Source organism: Nothobranchius furzeri, chromosome 9, assembly GCF_043380555.1.
Source record: "Nothobranchius furzeri strain GRZ-AD chromosome 9, NfurGRZ-RIMD1, whole genome shotgun sequence".
NCBI classification, from domain to species: domain Eukaryota; kingdom Metazoa; phylum Chordata; class Actinopteri; order Cyprinodontiformes; family Nothobranchiidae; genus Nothobranchius; species Nothobranchius furzeri.
In genome coordinates, this window is record NC_091749.1 from 30237271 (window position 1) to 30255304 (window position 18034).

At 38.7% G+C, this 18034-nt stretch overlaps 1 protein-coding gene across 1 annotated transcript in view; it reads right to left on the minus strand.

The window, feature by feature from the left end:
- The window catches only part of iqgap1 (IQ motif containing GTPase activating protein 1), a 78133-nt gene that overhangs the window by 28179 nt on the left and 31920 nt on the right, over positions 1-18034 (minus strand). Inside the window, exons 3-4 of the mRNA XM_015953972.3 lie at positions 5273-5429; positions 1405-1482 (exon numbers count right to left, since the gene is read on the minus strand). Coding sequence (XP_015809458.1) covers positions 1405-1482; positions 5273-5429 — 235 coding nt within the window. The remainder of the gene's footprint in view (positions 1-1404; positions 1483-5272; positions 5430-18034) is intronic.

Genomic DNA, 18034 nt, shown 5'->3' on the forward strand with positions numbered 1-18034 from the left:
GCCAGTTTACTTCTAAAATGACCTCCAAGTGACCTTCTGAACCTCTATAAGGTTATCAGTAAAACACCAAACAAATACACTTCAGCACTGAGCAAACTTTCAACTCTGGAGTTCATTTGGCTGCAGTGAATAACCCTTTCAAATACTGATCATCACCTTTTTATGAAAAAAATCAGTAATTCACAATCAAAATCTACCATTTTACTTCTATTCCTTTGATTTAACAGCCAACCTTTGGATTTGTTGCATTCCACAAAATAAAATTTGCATATTAAATTATAAAATTTCAGAATGCACCACAAAGTAAGATTATAATAAGTTCTGTGTATGTGATGAGTGTTCGTTATATTGTGAATATAAAAGTCTTCTGTTTGTGGTAAAGTGGAAATGATCAAAAGTGTAGCTCTAATTTACCACATAAATGCAAAGTTGTATAAATTGTGTGTTTTGTATACAGATTTGTGTGATTTACAATGTTAGCCAATAGCATTATACACACAAGTTAAAGAACCTGAAAGGGCAAAAAATGATGTGGTAGACTCCATACATTTAAAATTATAAGTACACAGGACCTAAATGCAAGTTACTATTACTGAGACAAATTAGTAAAACATACTGGAAGTTTTGCTTGCAGTTTACTACTGCTTAACTATGTACAACTCAGAAAAACTACTTCAGTAAACAAATTTCCAAGTACTTTGTACTGGTTTGACTTAGTTAAAATAACTTTTAAATAAGTTCATTTTACTTGTGAAATGTTAGTAGCTGCTACACATAAAATCTAGTCCTGTGTACTTATTATTTTAAGTGCAATCGGTTTGCATGCTTTTTTTTCAAGTGGGCGGAACTAATCAGATTTAACAGTGTAACACATACAAGAGTGTGTGTTTTGAGTGTGTGTTCTCCCATAACCCAAAGAAACCTCAGAAGAAAAAAAAAACCTAAAATCCACTTTTTTAATTGTCATCTAACCTGAAAAACCCAGATACTCTTTAGATCATAGGAACATTTTATACACTGCTTATTAAAGACTAGATCAGCCATCAGTGGGCTATAAATTGTAACTTAACGGGAGATGACTTAAAGACTGGATAGAACTAATAACCGTCATAGGCAGCAGACCAGCTGTTGCTCTTATTTCAGCTTAAACATAAAAAAAACTCAAGCTAAAGAAAACGAATGTCACATGTCAACTAGAAACACTGATACAATCTAATTTTAAATGATGGTCACTGTCATCAACTATGACGAAGTTTTGTAGCAGCTCTAGAATATTGGCTTGACTTAGTTTATTTTGTAACCAAAAATCTTAAATAATCTAGCGTGGGTTTTAAAGTCTAAATTAAGAGGAAAATAAATGTTTTCTTGCAGCTTTAACTGTTGGACAGCTGTGAGTGCTCTCACCTTTGGCAGTCCCTTCTCTGACATGGCGTTGAGCCACTGGATGACATTATCTGTGTGTCTGAAATGAAGACCTGTTGCCTGTAAGAGAACAAAAAAAGGTCGATACATCAGCGGTATGTAATATTTTACAAAACCAAACACTCATGTATAGTTGTGTTTATCTGCAGTAATACATTAAGGTGCACATAGTTTATTTTGTTCAGTGGAATCAACAAAAATGGTTCAATGGTCCAACTTATTGGGATGCAGATCTTTACAGTAAGTTTACAAAAAAGATGTAAAAACTACAGCCTAGAGGCTCTTTTATGCAATGTCAGGAATGAAGAACTGTCAAGTACACAGGTGGCAGGAACAGCCAATCACACGTTAGCAAGTATAAGCAGAGCCAATAGATAAGCTTATGGATGGCTCTAATGGGAAACAGGCTTCAACACAAACAGCTGTTTTCCACTTGGTCCAAGTGCTCGACCAGTGTCCATTTAATAAAGTGTAATGCTGTTTTTGATGGTAAAAAGTGAAGGGGACAAAAACTGACGTTGGAAAAAAAAGGGGGGGGGGGGGGCATGTCCCCCACAAAACTATGTCCATGCCAACAGCCAAGGTGGGTTAAATGGCTTGCCCAAGGACACAATGACTAACAGACGGAGTGGGACTTGAACTGGGGTTGGCACTTAACTCCTCTGCCACTGTCATAAAATATATTTTCCCAGGATTATATCAGTAAACGGTTTTCAAGTTTCTTTGAGTGGAAAATAGATTCTATTCCACGATCAAAAACAAGAAAGTGATCCAGGTCATATTTTCAGGGTTAATTAAAAGATCATTTGTTTTATACTCAACCCTTTTCCTTATGATTTATCTGAAATACAGGGAGTGCAGAATTATTAGGCAAGTTGTATTTGAGGAATAAGTTTATTATTGAACAACAACCATGTTCTCAGTGAACCCAAAAAACTCATTAATATCAAAGCTGAATGTTTTTGGAAGTAGTTTTTAGTTTGTTTTTAGTTTTAGATATTTTAGGGGGATATCTGTGTGTGCAGGTGACTATTACTGTGCATAATTATTAGGCAACTTAACAAAAAACAAATATATACCCATTTCAATTATTTATTCTTACCAGTGAAACCAATAGAACATCTCCACATTCACAAATATACATTCCTGACATTCAAAAACAATACAAAACAAATAAGCGACCAATATAGCCACCTTTCTTTGCAAGGACACTCAAAAGCCTGCCATCCATGGATTCTGTCTGTGTTTTGATCTGTTCACCATAGTGTTGTCAAAAAAATCGATACCTAGATATAAATCGATACTTAAAGTGGTATCTAAATTAGATATTCCATCCCTGTGGTATCGATATTATGGACTATTATACACAGCCTTCTTCAAGTACACCGACACGCACGACAGCCAGATGCCGTAAAGCAGACTTCGCCTCCCAGACAAACAGAAGAAGACGCTGCATGGCTACATTGCAATTTCCCACGTGAGTTGTCTCCGATCCAAGTTTTGTCTGCCAAATAAATAAACAAAAACAGCGAATTTGGGAGGCGCTTCACAGCCCAACTTAATCAGCATACCAAGTCCGACACGTAGTTGTATATTCACGCTTACGTGCTTAAAGGAAAACTCCCGTTTATTGACACCCGTACTTAATTTCTAGCATGCAGTACGTTTGTTTACTCACGCTGACAACTTTGGTGCTACTTGGATTCCCCGGGGTATTTACCGTAGATCCATCGGCGAATCGCCATCAGTGTATATCCATATAACGGGTGCGGATGGGCACCCATGGTGCAGCCTCGAAATAAGACATTATCTGCACCAAAACATCTTCAAGTCGAAAGGTTTTGTTAGGAATCTTTAACGTGATTCCCCCTGTTCGTTTGGAGCGGGTCTGGGATTTCTAGGCGTGAACAGACTAGCCACGGCTAATCTAACCGGCGCTTTTAATGACGTCACTGCCGTGCGCCAGTCTGTTTTTAGTAAGATTACCGGTAGATGTACCTTTGTCCTACTGTGGAGAAATTTGTTTTCTCCCTTTATTGACCAACAGAGTTGTTCAAAAGTACAGAACAAAACATATGGCATTACAGCTTATGACAAAAATGCACCTTAAACAGAGTTTAAGCAGCAAAACATCACTCTGCAGATAGTGTATATATAGTGAGACAATTCATGATTTAAAGTGTTAACTTTGGCCAGTTTTTGTATGCACGTTTTAAAAAATGCTGATACTTGAAAGGTTTAAGCACTTCATACACTTAATTCTTAACATTTAATTTTTGCAATATAAATTGAGGAATGTTATTTTTTGAATAAACTTGTTCAATAAATTGGTGTTTTTAAATGGTATCGAAATCGAGTATCGAGTTTTTTTCAAGTATCGAATCGAGTTTGAAATTTTAGTATTGTGACAACCCTAGTTCACCATCAACATTGCGTGCAGCAGCAACCACAGCCTCCCAGACACTGTTCAGAGAGGTGTACTGTTTTCCCTCCTTGTAAATCTCACATTTGATGATGGACCACAGGTTCTCAATGGGGTTCAGATCAGGTGAACAAGGAGGCCGTGTCATTAGTTTTTCTTCTTTTATACCCTTTCTTGCCAACCATGCTGTGGAGTACTTGGACGCGTGTGATGGAGCATTGTCCTGCATGAAAATCATGTTTTTCTTGAAGGATGCAGACTTCTTCCTGTACCACTGCTTGAAGAAGGTGTCTTCCAGAAACTGGCAGTAGGACTGGGAGTTGAGCTTGACTCCATCCTCAACCCGAAAAGGCCCCACAAGCTCATCTTTGATGATACCAGCCCAAACCAGTACTCCACCTCCACCTTGCTGGCGCCTGAGTCGGACTGGAGCTCTCTGCCCTTTACCAATCCAGCCACGGGCCCATCCATCTGGCCCATCAAGACTCACTCTCATTTCATCAGTCCATAAAACCTTAGAAAAATCAGTCTTGAGATATTTCCTGGCCCAGTCTTGACGTTTCAGCTTGTGTGTCTTGTTCAGTGGTGGTCGTCTTTCAGCCTTTCTTACCTTGGCCATGTCTCTGAGTATTGCACACCTTGTGCTTTTGGGCACTCCAGTGATGTTGCAGCTCTGAAATATGGCCAAACTGGTGGCAAGTGGCATCTTGGCAGCTGCACGCTTGACTTTTCTCAGTTCATGGGCAGTTACTTTGTGCCTTGGTTTTTCCACACGCTTCTTGCGACCCTGTTGACTATTTTGAATGAAACGCTTGATTGTTCGATGATCACGCTTCAGAAGCTTTGCAATTTTAAGACTGCTGCATCCCTCTGCAAGATACCTCACTATTTTTGACCTTTCTGAGCCTGTCAAGTCCTTCTTTTGACCCATCTTGCCAAAGGAAAGGAAGCTGCCTAATAATTATGCACACCTGATATAGGGTGTTGATGTCATTAGACCATACCCCTTGTCATTACAGAGATGCACATCACCTAATATGCTTAATTGGTAGTAGGCTTTCGAGCCTATACAGCTTGGAGTAAGACAACATACATGGAGGATGATGGGGACAAAATACTCATTTGCCTAATAATTCTGCACTTCCTGTATACGTTAGGTCTCACATTATTATAAATCCTAAAGGATTTTAAAAGTGCCTTTATGTACCAGCAGCCTGGGCTGATGGGCCAGAATTCTTTAATTACAGTTAAGGTCGGCACTTTATTGGAGACTCATACTACATCAAAGATTTTAAGACAAACACAATAAAAGTTGGAGAGCAAGGTACTCGTAGCATTGATTTGGCATTTCTGCTAATAACAAAGGGAAAGTCTAAACTCTAGAATAGAAAGGACCCAGATCATGAAGAGGTTTTCTTTTCCTTTTACCTTGTAACGCGTCTGCTCGCGATCGTAGATCTTCTTTAGGGAAACGGTCTGCGGAGCAAAAAAGTTGCCCAGTTTGGCCAGATAGACACCATTCCTCAATCCCTCCTCCAGCTCTGTTGTTGGGGGCAACTCCTCATCCAGGCAAGCCTCCATCCATCTGCAGGGAGATGACAGGAAACACAACATGATAAATTCAACCGTTTCTTTCCAAAGATATTTATCTGAAAATCTGTTATCATAAAGCAATAAATGAACCAAGATTATGAGGTAAAACTGCAGAGATTATTCTGAGGTCTTCCAACAGATTATATCTTTTATTTATTGCTACATTTTCATATCCATCCTTGTCCAACACATGTTAGTTCTAGCTCGCAGAACACGGATGAAAGAGCTGAGCAGAAAGTAAATCACAGGTGTGGAGCGAGCAGCAGTTTCTCCTCCCGTGTTTTAAGGACCAAGACGACAAGCCCTGCCCGTGGCACCTTCCTGAAGTTCCCAGCATTCCTCATGTGTGACATTTCATTTCTTTGAGGTCATATTACGAAGTCACATTCCTGCTGTGTGTCTGACTCAGCTCTGGGCCACAGAGGTGGCGTGCTGAGCTCCCGTTCTGTCAGCTGGATTCCAAAACCAAAGCAGTTCAACCATCAAATCAAATTCACCGGAATAAGATAGGAAAGTATCCCAGAACTACTTCAAATAATTGCTTGTTGGTGTCATTAAAAGGTCTTGAAATGAATAGAGGCACACATTAGTTATGATAAGGAAATGACACAAAGTGACTAAAAAGGTGAAACAACTCAAAGAGAGATTAGTCTAGACAGAAGAAACAAGAGGATGATTTATAATACGACTAGGAAGAACCATCAAATAACTGCAAAAAAAATGTTAGATTTGGGTTTTTTTATGTTTGCTTTACCTGGAAACCTAGACTGCAACCACAACAAATTTTGTTGACAAAATTTTATCTTGTTTTTTTTCGTGACAATAATTTTCACAGACTAAAAACGAAAACACACACACAGCAATAAAGAGTAAATTATGATGAATATTGACCAACATGTTCGCTCACGAACAAGAGACGGCTACGAAACTTGACAGAAACTAAAATCTAATCAGAAAACAGAAAATCCAATGTACCAGACAAAAAGAACGAACCAGCAAATGGAAAAGGCATGATTAGACGAGAAAAGAGCCAGTCTATCAGAGTACAGACCTGGCTGCTGTTTAAACAAGCTACAGCCAACCAGACATCCCATATTAATGTTTATGCTGGTAAAATTATGTCTAAAGGGAAAAAATGTCTGTGGCTGGGAGTAAAAGCAGTAGATGTGACGCTCTGAAAAGTATTTGGTACACATCCGGGGTTTCCTTTGTTTCTGAAAGTGTTACTGTGTTGTTAGCAGCTAGCAGGGGTGGGAGAGTGGTGCTGGACCTCACCGAACCCAACCATAAAGGCATAAACCATGTCTTACCTTTAGTTTACCTTTAGATTAACACATTTAAAAGTTTTGATGGTACAATGTCATTTTCTGTCATGTTTACAAAAATTACTGCACATTATACAGATTAGATTACTTTATTAATATTGAGAAGCACAACTTTAAACGGTCAGTGTTCATTTTTGGTATTTTCCAGTAATTATTGTTATATAAACAATTATAAATATAGACTTTTATTGATATAAAATGTGAAATATGATTTTTTTTGTATTTCTTTACAGTTTCAAATAGCTCTAGTTAACATTTACTTTACACAAGCTGAAAATTATTGCATCAGAACAAACATATGTATATTTTAGTTGACTAAAATAAGACTAAATCTAAAACACATTGGACGGATAAATTGTGACTAAAGTTAAAAAGAATTTTAGTCAAAAGACTAAAACTAAATTAAAATTTCTTGTCAAAATTAACACTGATTGCAACCAGTTTAGGTGTAGTTTCCCAGTCTGGACAATAAACAAATTGCTGCTGACATCTATTACAATTTATTCATGTCCAAAAAGTGGCCCTTGGGCTGACTTTGTGAGGGGAGCCACAATTGCATTTCTAAACATTTTAGTGTCTCTCTTGCAGGCTGTGTATTTTGTCACTTTTTTAATATTTTTACATTTACATTCATTCCTGTTTAAATAAGTGTGTATAATATCACCAGTGAGCATGCAAGGTTGAGCTGGTCATCCACTTTAAGGAGTTTCTCAGTGCAAGAGCAGAAAGAGTGAAGTCAAACACGTCCCTTAAGAAAAAACAGACTCTTTCATCTGCTGAGAAAACACCCCCGCTCTTCTGTAGCTATGGCAACAAGGTTAACTGTATCCTGAGTGTGATTAAAAGATTCCTCTGCTCCGTCACGAGCCCTCTCTACATGTACGCACATGCATCTCTGCTGCAAGAGCCGCATGGACAAAAGCACAAAGGCTTTCCTGGAAAAAAACTAAGTTCTATCCCAATCCAAGCAGCAAAAACACAATCCAAATACGTTAAAATCCCAGTTGTGTTGTGAAGAACGACAAAAAGATGGTTTGTTTTAGTTGAATTTAACAGTGTCGGTATCTTTCATTTTTCAGAAAACCTTTTTAGTTGACTACTGTTAGAATGAGCAGCTCTACTCGAGTCCTTAAAAAACACCTCCATCTCATTCTCAAACACTTGTGCGTTTACTTTGTTTTACTAAAGTTTAAGCTTCTGGTGCTGACGTACTCACGCAAAACATCTTCAGACAATTCAGAATTACCGGTCACGCAATTTATTGAATTTTAGAGCATTAAACTGTACAAACCATAATTCTTCCTTTGCTGTGCTTCACAGAGGATAAGAGATTATATTATTAGAGTATAGATTCTCACTTTTTACATATTTAAAAATCAAAAATATTAAATGTTACCGAAATGTTTATAAAGTGGCCGTGAAATGTTTATAAAAGCAGCAGTTACATCAAATTTTATTGTGTGGTCTTATAGCTAATGTCTGAAAATTGTCTGAGAAGGACTTATGTTTATGTTAATTTATTTTGAAGAGAAGCTTTTATTCTAACTGATTCAGTTTACTCTAATGTGCGTTTTTGGTCTTGTGGGAGGAAACCACAACGAGGAGAAAAGTGCACAAGCAGCGTCCGGATGTGTCCAAATTTCAGTTACAGTGCCAACGACGTCAGGTCCATGTGAATTAAAAAAAGAGGGTTCAATAGAAGAGTCCAGTTGAATATTTTCTGTTCCGTGTGATTTAGAGCCAGCGGAACAATAAACTTCAACTGTATTTACAAATGAAAAAGGATTTTCAGGAAGTGATGATTTATGCAAAAAGCCAGAGTCCTGACGAAACTTTGATATGTGGAATAAAACAGTATTTCATCAACTTGGCATGAGTGTGTGCAAATGTGTTGTTTTTTTTTTTCAGATGGAGATGAAGATATATTTAAAAGAAAATCAGTGCAGAAATTTTGTTCAGCCGAAAAATGTTCATAAAGCTGCTGCAAGACTCCGTCTCATTCTTTATTCAGTTTCCCACCACTTTGATTTTTGTTAGGAGACTTGGTCTTCCTACAAACACTTGAGGATCCACGCAGACTCACATTTTGAAGGGCAAAGGGCAACTAACCAGCAGCTGAAACAACTTCCCTCTCAGGAAGTCGTGACTCGAGCTCTGCAGACAGGACCGCCATTGAGGCCGAGGTGACCGACCCGTGGCGCAGAGCCCGAGCCTGCTCGTCGGGAACAAACCCCGGTTTTCACTCCACGCTGGAGCAATGAAAGGCTTCATAAAGACAGCTAAGTAATGGCTCTTTTATCACAGCTACACACCCTTTTCCAGCCAAGCACAAACACAGTCACACCCTCCACTTAACCAGTGAGAACTGCAGCTATGAACGGGATTCAGGATGCTGTCGACAACAGCAGCCAAAAGAAATGTCAAGACTAGCAGGCTCGTCTAGAATAAACAAAAAATAGCCACAAATATGAAAGTATTAACTGGAATCTCCACAATCACAGAGCAAATACAGCCTTCACTGGGACAAGCAATGTGAAGGCTAATGCTAGATAATATTTCACATGTCTTAGTTGAAGGCAAATGTGATAAAAGAGGAAAAAATGCTCCCTATCTGATATCTAATCATCCTAGATGAAGTTAGAAGCGTTCTGACTAACTTTTATGTCTGTAAAGCATTGTTTTCTGTTTTTCTTGTATTTTCTGTTCTGTATGTTAATATGTAAATTTCAGTGCGTAAGTGCCCTACTGTGATTTGAGGAGGATGGCCGTGAGGAGTCCTGATTGGGTGACTGGAAGGAACAGACCCTTTAGGGAGGACCTGATGAGTCCGAGTTTGTGTCTTTTTGCTCATTAGATTGATTTAGAAGTAGGGGTGACCCTGCCCTTTTATTTAACCCAGTTTTTTCCTGTTTTTGTCAGTCAGGGAGGTAAGATCTGTTATCATGTGGTTCATTTAATTAGCAGGCCAGCTGGGTAAACAAGTTTGAGGTGTTATCTTTGTTATTTTGGCTCGCCATGAATTTTTAATCCTCCCTCTCCCCGACTAATTAGTTGAGTATTTAGTTTTTACATTTTTTTTTAAATAAGTCATTGTAAATAGTCCTTTTGGTGTGGTGCTTGGGACACCATCACACTAAACCAAAAGTCTAAATTAAAATCTTAAAATATCACAAAGTTGCTCAAATTCTTTAGATTTAAGAATGCTCAAGTAAAATATACAGATTTTATTCGCCTGGTACTGAGAGTTAATCAGAAACCAAGCATGGCTTCTGTCAAAACTAAACTTTTTCTACAGACCTAAAAATCCTCAGATGGAGATGTTTCCTCTATTTACTGATAACACGGTGTGAAGGCAGAAACATGGGTACACTTGCTCTGGACAGTTTTATGTCTCTTAAGCCTAAAAATGATAACAGTAGCTCAGGAACATGTAGGGCTACGCATGGAAACATGGAGCCGCCTCCTCTGATCGTCTCAGGAAGCGGAAGTCAGAGCAGAGTTCAGAGGTCAGTCTCATCGGAAAAGGTCTGCAACTGACCACCATCTGTCCAGGAAGACTCGCTGACGCCAGACCAGCAAACTGTCTCAGACTGTTGTGAGGCACCTGTTCACCACACTCCAGTTCCCGTTGCACGGCTTTATGCAGATATGTTTGTCCTTAAAGACAAAAATCCTTTGGACATGAGAGCGGTGCGCTTCCTCTTTATAGTCAGGATTTTCTCTGAGTCACAGACACCACAGACGTGGTTTCTGCTGCTGTTAATGTTTAACAGGTGGATAATCCAGACTCTCACTAACGGACCACACGCTTTTATGTTACACGGTCCATGGTTCATGTTAAAATTACAAATACTGTCATAAAACACGCACACACACACACACACACGCACACACGCACACACGCACACACACACGCACACACCAAAATGAGGTCTGGTGCAAAAACAATGTCAGACAGCAGAACCCCTCAACACTCTTTCATTAGCTCATCTGAGAGCGGCAAATGTATATCTCAATACTATAAATACTAAACTATAGGGAACATTTCTCTGTTGAAAATTAGCTAATCCGCATCTTAATCCAGTTGGGAATGGCAGCAGGAGAAGAGTTTCACTGTAAAAGAAGGAGATGCAGCCTTCATGGATCAGATAAATCTTTTCCTCCTGAGCTCCAACAATCCAAAAGATAAAACCAAGTCACGCAGTTTAAATATAAGTGTGTATAATGATGATTGAAGACAAATGGGCTGATGTGCTGTTTCATTTCTTCCAACAGAGGTTCAAACCCCAAAAACATTGGGTTTTCACTAATATTTAGCCGACTGGAACAATTGTTGCTCCATGGTCCACATTTGTTTTTTCTTTCCCTTAACCGTCAAGTGAAGGGCCTCAAGCATTTCAGGTTAAACTCTTGCAAAGAAGCACTTGCTGTGAGGAAATCCCCCGATTTTAGTTCAACACTCAGGCTTCATAAGGTCAGAATCTGTGCTAATTTTAGACACAACAGAAAGTCAAACTTACAATGAAAAGCAACAAGGCTGCACAAACAGATAAAAGGTTTGAGTAAGAAAATCGAGGGAAGTTGTGTGTGCTTATCTGGAAGGGCCGATCATGTGTGTTGAGCCTTATCTGGAGGCAACACAATGTCAGAAACAAAAATCCTGCTGTATTCCTGTTTTCTTGCCTTTGTTTAATTGCAGACCACTTCCTTCACTCTGATGCTAAAGAGGAGGATACATTTAAAAAGGTGAAGATACTTTAAAATAACTAATCGAAAGGATAATCACCGCTTTAATTCAATTAAATTCAGTTTATTTATATAGCTCCAAATCACAATAACAGTCGTCTCAAGGCACTTCACAAAGTAAGCGTTCCAATACAGTTCAGTTCATTCAGCCATTCAGTAAAAAGTTTCCTATATAAGGAACTAGGGATGCTCTGATCCGATCATGTGATCCGAAATTGGCCCGATCACGTGTTTTTGAAAGAATCGGAATCAGGAGAAATAAATCGGATTCAACCTTTTAAAACAACAAACATGACTTTTAAATTCACCCTGAGATAGAGATTTTCAAATGGAATAAAAAATGGCTTAGTTTTGATTTCAATAAGTCCCTCTACATCAGGGGTGTCAAACTCATTTTAGCTCAGGGGCCACATTGAGGGAAATCTAGTCCCAAGTGGGCCGGACCGGTAAATTAAAAAAATAACTTCAGATTGTTTTCTTTGTTTTAATACAATCAATATAAAACAAGGCTGGAGCCTGAGGACAGTGTATCCAAAATAGTACAAGTACAACACCTGATGTGTACTTGAAATTTTGAAAAAAATAAAATAAATAAATCAACAAATAAAAAAAACATTCCTTAAGTGATTCAAAGAGCTTACAGATCACATGGCAAGATCAGTTTCATGCAGCACTTAAAGTATATTTGACTCATTTTACTTTACATCTTTTAGCTTTCACCAGCACATCATTATCAGAAGTCACATCCTGAGTGGCGGCCAACTTCAGGATGTGATTCAAGTTCTTGTGTGAGCCTTGAGCGCAGCTTTGTTTTATTTATACTCATTACAGAGAAAACTTGCTCACAATGATAAGTTTATTTTCACTCTACATTGTAAAGTATGAAAATAAAGTTTACACAACCATCTCGCGGGCCGGATTTAACCCCCTTGCGGGCCGGATCTGGCCCGCGGGCCGCATATTTGACACCCCTGCTCTACATCAATAATATTTGTTTCATGTATGAAAACAACACAGTAACGTCACACAATTTACAGCAGACAAGGACTCAGACACCAAGTGCCGCTGTTAGCAAGCCTGCTAACACAGAGCTAACGCGTCTCCTCAGGAGAGCAGAAATATCTGCAGCTTGGCGGTATTTTAAACCGGACAGCGAAGGCAGAGCTATAGACACTTTAAATGTGTGCATAATGAGCATTCATCCTGCTGGAAAGGACAGCTCCATGATTCACTGCCTTCAAACAAGCTACTTTCGCTGTCGGCTTTTCCCTTCGGGCATCAACAAAGCAAATCACCGGTCTTCAATAATCCCGACTTTACCTAACAGTCACAGTTCACAGTGAAGTCAGACAAAAATGCGGAGCCAGCCGACAGAGAAAGTTACGCTAATGAATAAAAAGAAATTGCCAACAGACTGCTAAACATCTGGGTGTCTAGCAGGGCCGTGCAGAGACCTTAGACGGGGGCGGGTGCTCAAAGTAAAAAAAAAGGGGCACTCATAGAGCAATCCAACAAGTTCGAAAATTCAGATAATGAGAACCTTGGGTTCAAACAACATAATAAAAATATATCAATTAGTGTCATTAGTGTTAATGTTAGTTCATAAATAATATTTTTAGTTTTTAAAGCTGACTTATATCTAGAGATGTTACAACCACATTTTTGCCCCTGATCTGAGTCCAAGTTGTTTGATTTTTGATTATCTTCCACTACTGAGTCCTGTTCTGATACCAGGTGGTGATGCAACGCATTATAAAAGAAGAAAGAAGTCGTTCTTCTGTCTGTATTTGTTATTTTGTTATTTTAGCCTGAAAAGGTCACTCATTCAGGAAGTACATTTAACAGGAATCAAGATACTTTATTGCTATTGCACAGGTGTACAACCAAGTATATTTTGCACCTACTAAAGACAGCTCTAGTAAGAGGTAGTAAAATAAATGTAAAATAAATGCAACTACAGAGATTTATCCAGTGTGATCTACAGCTATGATAGCTGAGATCTTTTTCCTGTCCGGAGAAAATTCTTGATCCCATTCCATGATCTCACTGAACTAAACACTAAACATGAGAGCTCTGCTACCAACCTAACAACAACACCCTTTACACAAAGGCACCATCATCACGTACGTGGCAGGAGTCGCAGAGAAACTTAGAAGAATCTTCTCCAAACACAACATCCCGGTAAACTTTAACCCAACAACACCCTCAGACAGAACCTGGTCCATCCAGAAGACAAAACACCCAAACAGAAGCTCAGTGGGGTCGTTTATGCAGTCCAGTGTAGGAGCACTGTCCAGATGTTTACATTAGAGAAACTAAACAACAATTACACAAGAACATAACACAACACAGGAGAGCCACCTCTTCAGGTCAAAACTCTGCAGTCCACCTTCACCTGAAGGACAAGGGACACACCTTTGAAGATGACAAAGTCCACATTCTGGACAGAGAAGATAGATGGGGAGAGGAGTAAAAGCTATCTATGTCAAACGTGAAACCCCCACTTTAAATAGGGGCAGGGCTTAGATTTCACCTTTCCAGTACCAATAATGCAGCTTTGGATCTCATTCAGTTTCAGTCTAGGTCACATCTTCCTGCATCTAATCAACACGATGACTCACCACCAATAGAGGCTAACGACTCATCAGGAGATGAAGAGGCGGGGTACTCAGAGTAGTTTCTGCTCTTTAAATAACAACAGACAGCTACAGCTTATGAGCTTGGCTCTCCCATATTCCAGTTAGAACTGACAAAGCTCCTCAGAGGAGAAGTGAAATGTTTTAAAGAAACCAAAGAAGTCCAGTTGCCTTCATCTGAACCCTTTGGAGTAATAGTCAATAATAAAAAATACATACTAAAGTAATAAAACGTATATAATTATGCCCACATTCACTTTTACCATCTCTTTGTGGGAGGCGGAAAATGTATCACAGTTAACCCTCTTATGACCATAAATATAACTGGGTTTTTTTTTTGTTTGTTTTGTTTTACGGCTTAAAAATTGTAATAAAAGTGCAAAATATTTGTAACTCTGCTCCTTGTTCCAGAACAACCTCAGCTTTCAGTGTCTGGTTTGTATTTAGTGTTTATGTTTATTAAAGTCTGTAAAACTGCGGCTTAAATGAAAAAAATAAACAGAATTGAATTTTCTTTACATTTATTACTAAACAGGAACTTCAAAATGACTTGAGCAAACTATGTCAAAAGAACTACCGGTATTTAAACTCAGAACTGCAAACACTCAGAAAACAGTGTGACCCCTGACCTCATGTTAACCAGTTTAATGACTGCAGCCTGTCTGTGACCACAGGTCTACACTCTGGTCCAGAGAACGGGATACAGTAAAATAAATACTAGGTATCATAAAATAACACTCGTGGGCTACTTCACAGCTGTAGCTACATTTCTACCAGCATTATGAAGATCAATAAGCCAGATAAAAGGTTAAATCTAAACATTTCATAACAAAAAGTCAACTAATAAAATTCTGCACTGATAAAATTATATTTTCAGCTAAATAAATATTTATTGTACGTATAAATAATGCTGGAATGAAGCTGAATCATTTAGTAAACTGTTCAGTGTTCAAATAAAAACCAGTGTGACTTTAATCTGTCCCTCCTCATGTCACCATCTACAGAAACAGCCTTCTGGGACACCTGACCAACCAGGTGGATTTTATTTGTGACGTTTCCATAACTTTATAAAAGCTGCTGATGAAGATGATCCGACTGTCTCCTCCTTTCGGTTCTCGCTCTCCCGTTGCGGTTCCTCAGTTTCTTTCTGACGCTGCAAAGCTGGTTTCCTTCTAATAGCGATTTTTGGAGTAACATGAATTACATCATGTAATAGCTCGTTGGAAAGCTCGTTTTATGTACCGTTAGAAACCGTTTGAATTATTTTTATTTGATTAGTAATTCAGAAGTTATGACCCGGAGAATCTAGAGTGAGAAATATCAACATCTGTGATTCTTTGTGAGTTTCTGCAACACTTCAGGAGAAGTCTCTCTCATGTCTCATTTTCTGTCCCAGACATGCAGCTACCTGACTCTGCTCCACACACACTAACCACGGACTCAAACTCACGTAAACAAAAGCTCAGATATTAAAATCCATCCAGCTGACGTGAAGCAGGCAGAAAAAAACTTACAGGTAGATGAACGCAGACTCCTGCCCGCAGGCAAAACATCGGTTTGTCGTCTCCATGGCTACAAGGTAGAGCGACAGCAGGGACAACCAATCACACATTAGTATGATGCGACAGAGCCAATCGGTGAGCTTGTAGGCAGGGCTAAGGGAAAAAAGCCTTCAGCTTGAGGCGGCTGCCTCCGCATGGTCCTAGTGCCCGATTTGTATCACAGTATAACAGTTTTGTACGGTAAAATCTGACGAACGACCGGAAAAAGGGCACTCTGGGCACTTCGGACAAAAGGGGCAGGTGCTCATTCATTCCGATCAGGCTGTATTGGAGCTGAATATTCCAATTGACACGTTTACTTGAAGAATTTTTGATCTGATGTGCATTCATTATGATTATTTGTGCCCATATAAACGTATCTACTGATATAGGCATCAGTGTCTTTACAGCAATCCTCATACTAAGCAAACATGTAGCGACAGTGGAGAGGAAAATTCCTTTTTAACAGGCTCCAATAAATATGTCCCAGTTTAAACAATGATGAATTAATAAATGGGGAAATGGAAAAAACCCAAGAGAAAAGTGGCAGAATAAAAAGATGAATGAGAGCCAAGTTGCCCATTACACGCTTTGTTGCAGCGATGGAATCTGACCTCAGAACAAGCAGCTGAATCCACGCTGGACTCTTGAGTGAAGTCATCGATCACTAGATTTGAGTAGGTGAACTCACATTACTCATATTTTCTACATGCAAATTTCAATGCCTCAGGTCTTTACAGGATATAATTTTAAAGGTTTATAAGCACAAAACATGTTTAAGAATGCATATGAGCTGAAAATGACTAGTTCACTAGAACACATACAAAAGGAAAAAGCTGCATTCAATAACCTAAATTGTGTTTCTGATGTCATCTTGAAAGAGATAAGAAATAAAAGTAAATATTTCAATAATCTTAAATCTTTCCCTTTATGTAAAATTGAAAATGTTGTGTTCTTCAAAAATTCGCTTTATCCTCAAGGGTGCTCTCACGTGACAGACTAGGCTGGTATTACGGCGTTACCGTAAAGTGCCAGTGTAAAAAAAACAACAACGGTGTCAGTTCCAATACAGTCATGAAAAATAACAGTGCACATAAGAGACAAGGATTAAAAAAATAAAGATAAATAAAAGTAATTTAATGTATAAAATGGATGCAAGGTTGGATTTTCAGTTGTACATAAATAGTTTAAAATGTTTTGTCCAACTTTTAGGCGTGCCAAGAGAAATATGGCAGCTCGCACACCAGTTGACTTTGTGTCTAAAAAGAACACAACTTCTGCAGCCTCCTGTTAGGAGCCTGTTAATTCATTTACTGCCATTAACGACTAAAGTCTGATGCCATCTTGAAAGACATAAGAAATAAAACTAACTACTAAAGTCTACTAAAGTCGTCAATGACGTTTTTTTAATAGGGTGGGCCTGGGAATGTCTCTAAAGCCGATCTTCACCTGTGTATGTCGCACGTCACGTGATCAGGAAGCAGGAAATCCATGAATTAGGAGAAAAAGCGAGGAGCAAACCAGAAAAGCTTCTGCTCCTCACACTTCGACAGCAGACCGTGAAAGAACGGAAAAAACACACAGATTCTTCTTGATGTAAAGAGTGAGTGTACTATTTCTTTTGGTAGTTTTGGTGTTTACATGATCATGGAGCACAATGTAAGGATGAACCGATACAGATACCAGTATCAGTCAAAGTTAACAGATACCAATGCAGTTGCTTGAAAATGGCTTCACTGTAACTTGTCATTTCTGTTCACCTAATATTTTAGTTTTGTGATGATTTCCATTCATATATTTTACTTTTTATCTACCTCACAGTCTTTTCCTCTTGAAAGCAGAGAAGAAAATAAAATCTGTATTCCAAATCATTGCATTTTTTTGTGTGGTAGAAGTATCGGTATCTGTAATCGGTATTGGTGAGTACTCAGATCCAAGTATCGGTATCATATCAGTTTGGGAAAAAGTGGTATCGTTGCATCCCTAGCACAATGTTCTGTTACTCTTCTAAAAACAGTAAACACTCAACAACACTGGCAGTGAGGGGCTTATTTGGTTTCTGAACTGTTAAAAGTGGTAATTCCTCTTGAGGCTTACGCCACCATTTTTAAATGAGTCCAGGGAATACCGTACACGTGGTAAAATGTGGAGGCAGTTGGACGGTATTAAAATTCGGATACCACCCAAGCCTATGACAGACTGATTATTTTCAGCTTTATTTAAGAATAAACAAGAGCTTCTTATAATATACTGTAAAGTAGGACTAACCCTACACATCTGCATGTCATCTGGAAACAGCAAGGCAGCAAACAAACATTTTCTAAGGGATTCAGGTCAGATAAGAAGTTT